Source organism: Phalaenopsis equestris, unplaced genomic scaffold (genome assembly GCF_001263595.1).
Source record: "Phalaenopsis equestris unplaced genomic scaffold, ASM126359v1 Scaffold209811, whole genome shotgun sequence".
NCBI classification, from domain to species: Eukaryota; Viridiplantae; Streptophyta; class Magnoliopsida; order Asparagales; family Orchidaceae; genus Phalaenopsis; species Phalaenopsis equestris.
The window spans coordinates 78-9,201 of NW_018228945.1; the positions used below are offsets into that span (position 1 = coordinate 78).

The following is a 9,124-nucleotide window of genomic DNA, read 5'->3' on the forward strand; positions in this document are numbered from 1 at the left end:
TAGTCCACTTTCATGCTTGCATCACCATATGTTCTTGGTCTCCTTTTTTTTTTTATTTTTATTGCTCAAGTTATCTCTACGACAATTTCTTAAATATCATGTCTCCAAAAGTTTATTGTTTTTTAAATGTCGACAGTTACTACTATACAAGAGCAGTGATGTATCTGTCCAATATTTTGTAGCAATGGATTTCAAGATTGATATTGTACTTGTTTCCTCCTTAGTCTTTATTTCGATATCTGCTATTAGAACTTTTATAAGAATTTTCAGGTTGAAAGATCTCTTGACTTGAATTTTTCTTGGTGACTTTCTATGAACTGGCACTTGTCAAGATTTGCGTTGAAATTTAGCAAGGAAAGTTTATCACTTTGCATGCCTTATGTAATATTCATCAACGGCTCCATTTGTATTGCTACAAGATGAAACTCAAAGATCCTTGGACTGCATATCAATGAATCATGCTATCGCCCCTTTTTCCGACTCTGAACGCCGAACTAGTCATGCTTATTCTGAAGTCTAGCTGTTTGGTTTTTTTTAGAGCCAAAAGACTAAATTTATTAATGCGAGAATAATGGTGATTCATTAGCAACTCTAATGATATGTAAATCTGCTGTACCTCTAATGATTATAACTATGAATTACTGCTTAAATGTTTTACAAGACCAAGGTAGTGGACTTATTTTTTAGTTGATAATCCTATTGACCAGTGCCTTCTGAGAGTAATGAAGTTGCGTAAATACCATGGTAATATAGAGTTTGTACCTGCTCATGAATTTGAATTCCATGGTGAACCGAAGAATGGGAGGGAAATCATTGCCAGTAATGTTGCGATATCCCAACAAGGGCGAGATGGAGATGCTGAAGTCTTGCATGGCTACCAGGGCCCTAATTTTTGTTTTGAAGATTCAGACTGGAGGATTATGGAAGGCCCCTTTATAACGATTATGCTGGCCAATTTGCCATGGGTTGTAGAAGATGCAATGGCTGCACCTGAAGCAAAGGTATTCAATTGATAAAGGTTGGAGGATTTAGTATTTCATCATTACTTCTAAGATGGCTGGCTTAATCGGCATTATGGATTTTGCATAGAAGCGTTTAATTGTAATGGATTATAGGTTGAAGTTATTGATGTTGATGCCTTCTCATGTAATTGCTTTGCAGTTTTCTGATGGCTTCCTGGACTTGGTTTTGATCAAGGATTGCCCCAAATCTGCTCTTGCATGTATACTATTGAAGACAGCAGATGGAAGCCATGTCAAATCACCATATGTGATGTATCTCAAGGTAAGCAATAGTTTTGCTTAGGCCTCATTTTTAAAACCCTGAATTTCTTGTTACTGCTGCGGAACTTTTCTGAAAGGAAGTATTTTGGATATTTCTATGTCATTTGGTATCATATTACTTTTTCAGGTAAAAGCATTTAAACTGGTGCCAGGCAACCGTGTGGGAGATTCTGCAAAGGGTGGTATCATCGACGTTGATGGTGAAGTTATAGCTAGGGGTGAAGGAGTTTACATGTGCGGTCTAGAAAGGGATCCAATGACTTACGGACCTCCGATCTTACTAACGGTCGATAAAGGTCTTGCCAGCATCTTCTCTTCAAGATGATCTGTACATAAATTTTCTTAAATTCATCGCCAGTGTACATGAAAAATCTGAAGGGTTATTTTTTAATTTAAAAAGAAATGATCATCTAAATTGTATCTAAATTGTATCTTCATGCATTATTTTATTAAGCTATAAGAAATAAAGTGGAAAATGGAAGGGACAATTGGAGAGAGACGATTGGAGAGAATGGATATATATATATATATATATATATATGTATTGCACGGGACAATTGGAGAGAATGGATATATATTTATTGCACAATTTTTCCCGCTTCTCTCCACATCATTATTGTTACATACAACAATTAAATTTTTCCCGTTTCTCTCCACATCATTATTGTTACATACAACAATTAATTGTGTATTATTTTCCTTATTTCATTTCCATTTGGCTCATGAGGCAGTGGTGGCAGCACTAAAAAATGGAAGAGAGAGGGCCATCCTCTTACTCGAGGTACTTCCAAACTTGGGGAAAGAAAGTAAGTGGGTGAAATGTTTTAGAAGAGGTTAGGTTGGTAGATGGCTCCTTACATGGCATTGTAGAACCACAAAAATGATTAACCTCCCCTTGTAAATAAAGAAGAATAAAATGGGCATACAGAGTCATAATCTACGAAGTTAAAGAGAAATCCACCTTAATCCTGACAATGGATCAAGATAGAGAAGTGTTTATGAGGCGTGATGAGGTTAAGTTCATCGAGATTGTTGGGGGGATTGTGAGCTGATTGAGCAACATTGGAATGATGGGCGAATTTGAAAGTGTTGAGATCATATAAGACCCCGTCAACTCCATGAGATTAATTTGATATTAAAGTGTTTTCATAATAACAAATATAATTTAATTTGAGCTAATATAATTGCGAGTTCCAAAAATTTGAAAAGCATCACGGGCTCTCATTCAGAGCTTAACGCGTGTGTTGAGTTTCAGGTCAAATTTTCAAACGGTGGATGAGATAGTAGATAAGACATTACGCATAGATTTCACCTATATTTTGCGAAAACTTTATTATATGGGTTCGAGGTTTTCCATAGGCGAAAGTTTCTATGATTAATTAGCCCTCCTCATAATGGGAGAGCATTTTCAATTAAGACTAGTTATTAAGTGCTAAGCATTCGAACTTAGCTTGTAGTGGCCATAAATTTTAAAATTTTGAATTATATGTTCAAAGGAAATAGTGAAGGTAAAAATGACGAACCTGATGAGGATCCCATAAATTTGTCATCTTGGATTGTCATGAACCCCAGTCTACTTAGTCTATGGAGGTCTAACAAAAGTATCATTGTCAGCAATCAGGGGTTGTTTCATCTAAAAGGATATTGTAGACCTGGGCTAAATATTTCCCTCAAGGGATTAATTTAAATCGATCTTAGCTTAGAGAGGGTTTTCTGCCCTATCAAACATACCCAATGATTCAATACTTAAAAAAGCAGACTGTCATTGGAGATCTTACAGGCTGCAATTGTGACCGTTTTATAGTGCAACCAATTGACCAAAACACCTGATGATACTAACCAAAACAACAGATGATGATTACTATCGAAAACATCTGAATAAAGGGTTTTGATGGTAACTGTTTTTTATGTGAAGCACATTGATTAAACCATGCAGACAGAGGACTCGGGACACACCCTTGCTGGCATGAGATTGTTTTGAGTTTGAATTTAGTAGTATGCTAAATATGTCATTAGCTCTTTCTAACCTTGAGTATGCATTAAATTTGTCTGGACAGATGAATTTTGATTTAAGCATTGGTGACATAATTATTATCTAAATATCATTTTTTTAAATCATTTAATTTTATGAATGAACTCCTCCGATTGAAATTCACGATCAATAAAACTATCTTCGGGGATTGATTTTTGAACCCTATCGAATCTATCTTGCTCACATAGGATCAGACTTATAATACATATTATTTGAGCCTTAAAAAAAGACTTTGATATTTAACTTTGAAAATAAATCCCTCTGGATGAAATTCATCGTCAAAACGACAATCATCAAAGAATGAATGAAATTTATATATCATTAAGAGCACTAGTCCTATCAACTCTAACCCTCATGATGAGGAGAATCAAACTGGCTCAGTGCAGGCTCAATCTTGTCAAGTTTGGTCCATGTAGGGAGGAAGATCATGTTGACCAAAGTGTGGGACTTACGTCCTCGCCCATTGGTAAGGCGACTCATTGCTCCGAAGCATTCTTAGGCACAAAAAGCTAGAATATTTAGAGGCACGTTAGAGCACATGCAGGTGTTTCAATTTTTTGTGGATCAATTTTGACTGACTTTAAGGGTTTTTTTGTTATTTGCATTAGTATATTATCATTGAAATACATGCAAATATTTTCATTTAATCCTTTCAATTTGCCTTTTATTTTCTTGTGTATTTGGGGTTGTGGATTCTGTGATGAGGTTTAAATTTATAAGCATTAAAATTTTCACATTTAGTTGAGCCACAAAATTTAGTTATATATGTATTAAATTTGGGCGGCCAATTTCCTTTGCATATGGTATAAGTTTGTATTTATTTTGAGTGGCGAAAGTTTTTTGCATTTGAGATTTTTTTATCAAAGAGGCACAACACATAGCTTCCTTCTTCTATTAATAGAAATATATGACTTGATTGATTTCACGCTTTGAATCCCTTGGGGGGTAGCTTGGAGCCTATGAATCTTTCAAGTCATTTAAGTTTTTTTTTTTCTTCATCATATTTTGTTTTTTTTTCCCCTTCCCCTTCTGATTGTCTTCGTGTTTTAATCTAAGTTTTATTCATATCAATTCAAGTCCATTTTAAGCTTGACCTAGAACATGTTAAGTTTCAAAATCAAAGAAAATTTTGGCATCACATGGATTTGGACGTCATTCGACATTAGGGGGCTGCATTGAGGGTTCGAGTCAGCCTACCACGCCAAGAAAAGCGTTTATGGTCGATGTCCTGAGACACCGAAATTGAATTTTTGAAACCCACCACGCTAAAAAATGGGTGCATGAGGTACATGCAGACAAAGCTTCACAAGCAAGTATTTCCCTTTTATATCGTGAATGTCATATACGAGTTTTCCTCGGCATGTTAAGAAGAATGTGCACAAGTTCTGCTCGTTGCGCCAAACACGTCACAAAAATGATTGCCACGTGAACAAGTTTTCCTTGTCATGCTAAAAAAGAAATGCTCAAGTTCTGCTCTTTGTGCCAAACAATTTACAAAAGCGAAACACGTTGTGAATATTGTTGGCGAGTTTTCCTCACCACACTAAGAAAAATGTGCATGTGTTTTGCTCGTCGCATCAGAAGCAACCACTATCGCTTTAGATGTGAACAAATACTACATTTTGTACCTTTGTAGATAACGATAGGAATCTCTCAAAATAATTTGCACTCATTCTCATGTTAATATCCCTCCATGAAAGCTATATCTATACATCCTAACATGAATATAAACACATTTATTTTAAACCCTACGTGCACTCAAATAAAACAGTAAAAGTGGGAATCATAAATCTTACACAATTTTAATATTTCCTTATTTTATCTTGATTCAAAATGAAGAGGTTAGTGGTTGTTTTGTGGTTGCAGCTCACGGGACACAACAATGGAAGAGGAAAGCTGTTGTAGTATGGATGAGAGGGGGTTTGGTCGCGGCATTTGTGTTTTAACTAATATTAGAAGAGAATACTAACAGCAGTCGTTGTATGAGTTGAAGGCGGGGAGGGGGATTTTTTATTGCTTCTTTATGTCCGGTGTCCCAATTAAAAGGGACGATGAAAATTTGAGTCAAGCAAGCGGAAAGCTTGAGGCACAAAATCAGAATTTAGGTTGAGACCCTGGAGATGTGTGGAAGATCTGGTCGGATTTTCATGGGAGTGAACGAGAGAGGAAGAGAGATGGTGGGTTAGGTGGTTGGGTGCTCGTCGAAGAGAAAGGAGAAACAAGAGGAGTTAAGGTGGAGGTTCTGCCTGTTTTGCGTGGAGCAGGAAGGAAGCTGGAGTTTCGAGCGTGAAGAGGGGCAGAGGCAAAACGTAATTTTGGCATAACGGAGATGAAATGGACCAGAGATCGGTTTTGAGATTGGGATATGAGTCGAGGCATGGGCCTTAAATCAGAAAATATATTACTTAGGAAGTTCAGATGCATTCGAACTTCAATAACATCATTGTGAAATATTTAAATCGTCGAGTTAAATATGAGAAGGGCATAAATTTAATGATACAATTAGAGTATAAATGTTGTATCTTGCTTCTACATTGCTTGGACCTTGATGTACAAGCAGGGTATAAGTTGGGTACCCGCTGCTTGTACCCTAAGAATACAAATGAGAGAACAAATTTTGTTCCCAACTGGTAACCTGGCCCGTCATTCGTCATGATATTATTGGACTCTGGATACATTCGGTCGGACTTTGTACGTAATATTTTTCTGTGAAATGAACGAATGGGTTGTGGGGTTTGTACTTATCTATTTTAAATTATATCATTACCTTTAATTTCATGTTGTTGGCACGTGCATGGAAACCCAACGATAAAGGTGTCATTTTTAGGCAAAATTAAGAACTCTGACATGCTTGTGCAGTTTGTTTCGTAATCAGAGATCATTTTAGTGATTTTCACGACAGTTAAGATGATTTATTTTTGAATTGTATGCATCACATTAACCGTTTATCTATTTCTCCTTGTTTCACCACTTGATCATGACATCATTTCTGTCATGCTTTCTCTGCCCGATCATGAAAAATTGTTCTTTATGGAACTTTGATGTTCCGAATAGAGTGCTACACTATCCATCATTCACCCATTTGTCTTATGCTTGACTCATTCATCTTGTGAAATTTATATTAGGGTCAACAATTGCCCCCAACAAATATGTGCGCATATGGAGCGAATAATATTTATTGTACCTTTCCTTACATTTCTCCAACAAATTTACTTAGTCCTTTTCATTCTTTATTGATCGACTTTTCTTATAATGATTGCAAGTGATGCTTATATAGAGGATTCCTATGATTTGCCACATGATGAGCTGGTTGAGGAGGCCATCATGGCCATCATACACAGACATGTTCCTCATGGGACTTTCAAGATAAATGATAGGTGGCTAGGGCTTGGTCTCATAACCCACACCCCAAACTCCCCCACTTGTCCTAAACCCTAAATCTCATTGAACCTCGCTCTTTTTCTTTACTCTTTAAGAAATTCACATTGATAGTCCGAAGCCTCTGTCCTTTGGTTGAGATGGCTAGGACCAACATATGAAGGTTCATGAAAGAGTTGCCATTCGGCAAGACTTAGTTCCAAGCTGGCTAAGTGTAATCAAGACCCATGGCCAAGTACCCCTAAACTTCAAAACTGCCTAAAATATCCAATTTTGTTAAAAATCCTCAAAATTTCCAAAACCCCCAATTTGCATCCAATTGGCCAAATTAACATCGATTTTTCACCCAATTCACTCCTAATACACCCAATTTCAAATTCAAAATCAATTACACCAATTTTAGAACCTAAAGTCAAACTCAAGCCAAACCCTCCCAAATTGACCTTTAATCCAATTTCCACCAAATTGAACCCATGAGCCAAAATCAAACCCAAATTCAAATTCAAGTCCAAGTCTCAACATGAAAAGTCCTAAAATTTACCAAAGCCCAAAATTAAACCTCTCATCTCAGGATTAAATTTTAGGAGCCCGTCATGATTAAATTTCAAAAGCCCATCTTACCTAATTTTAAAAGCCCAAGCTTTAATGCCTTTGAAAAGGCCATAGCTCACCTGACAATTTCATCTTTTTCATCCATTTAATCAAATCAAACCTTAGACCATGTCATACATGATTAAATTTTCCCACATTTGGATTTATACTAGGACCTCACTAAAATCTCCACAATTTTTAAATCCTTCTTCATTAAAGTTGGCTAAGCCACATGCAAGCCATGAAGTCTTCTCCAAGCCATAGGTGAGCCATGAAGTCTTCTCCAAGCCATAGGTGAGCCATATCAGCCATGGAAAGCCCACCATGTCTTAAGAGGAAAAGGAGGTCCTCCTTTCACCTCCCACCTATGTGACTTATCCAAACTAATGTTTAACCCAAATCCCCATGATTGAGACTTGTCCACTCAAGCCCTCATAAATCCGCATGACAAGCAAGGACAAACTATTTTCATGCAAAGACCAAAAGTTATGAGAAAGTAATTCAAAGTCATTCCCTTCACACCAAATCAAATCTCCTCATAACACATCACTCCAGAAATATATAAAATATATATAATAAAACCAAATAGAAGGGAAGAAGAAAACAAGGTTTAAACAAATAAATGAATACATTTTAATATTCACGGTTTGGAGACTTTAAGGCTGGCTTCTTTTTTTATTATTCGAACAAAAAAACGTCCACCTCACTCCTCCAACTGACTCTCTCTCTCTCCCGTATATTTTATTTATCTTCTCATCACTCTTCATTTTTTTTCCTTCTCTACCCGTGAGAACCTCTCACCGCCACCTTCTCTCTCATATTTTTTATTCCAATCTAACCAAACCAACTCATTCTTCTCTCTTTCCCACACCCTCCCTCACGGTTAGAGCCAAAAAAAAAAAAAAAGCTTCCAAGTTCCCCCCACCTACTTCCATTCTTAAGAAAAAAGAGGGAATTTTTTCATTTCTTCTCTTCCAACCAGTGAACTCCCCAAGCTCTCCCATTCTCCGTCCAGGCAATCTCTTCTCTCTCTCTTTTCTTTATTTTACATACATGCCACGTATTGCTTATGTATTATTCATACACAGTACCAAAATCTTATTTATTCACACATCTTATGCTTAGATTTTAGAATTTTACATGCACACCACCCTATTATTTATGTCTAGGCTTTGTTATTCCACATGCATCACATATATTTCTAAATATTTACATACATGCCATTTTATTCTTATAGATTTACGCATCTACCGCCTAAACTCTTATATTCACACTCATGTCATGTAATTTTATGTGTTTACACATGTACTGCTCAAATCCTATGTGATTACATGACTTACGCATTTTAAGAGAGAGAGAGAGAGAGAGAGATTTACATGCACGCCGCCTTATTCTCATATTTTTACACACATACAAAGTATTCTTGTATATTTATATGCACACAACCCAAATTTGGATAATCGCATGCAGGTCGCTTAATTTTATGTGTTTACATGTCTAACTCCAAAACTTTGTGTTGAACATGCACGTTATTCGATTTTTTTATGAACTTACATATTCACTGTCTTAATTTTCATATTCACGTGTGTGCCATTAGTATCACCAGCTAGATCACTATCTGAATAACCGATCAGTTCCAAGCTTCCTTTCTTCTTCTCATAAACACAACCAAGGTTTAAAGTTCCTTTCACGTACCGTAATATGTGCTTCACTGCAGCCATGTGCTCCGTTGTGGGTCTTTCCATGTATCTACTCACCATGCCAACAGAGAATGCCAAATCTGGGCGCTTGTGCAGTAGATATTATAAACTGCCAACAATACTTCGGTACAAAGTTGTTT

The 9,124-nt window shown here is 36.5% G+C and overlaps 1 protein-coding gene across 1 annotated transcript; it reads left to right on the plus strand.

Annotated features, from left to right (window-relative positions):
* Window positions 1–685: 685 nt before the first annotated feature.
* LOC110036699 (sphingosine kinase 1-like) lies at window positions 686–1,774 on the plus strand. Its single transcript, XM_020741207.1, has 3 exons — window positions 686–1,001; window positions 1,162–1,284; window positions 1,411–1,774. The coding sequence occupies exons 1-3, from the start codon at window positions 723–725 to the stop codon at window positions 1,606–1,608; spliced, it is 600 nt and encodes a 199-aa protein (XP_020596866.1). The 5' UTR covers window positions 686–722; the 3' UTR covers window positions 1,609–1,774.
* Window positions 1,775–9,124: the final 7,350 nt, after the last annotated feature.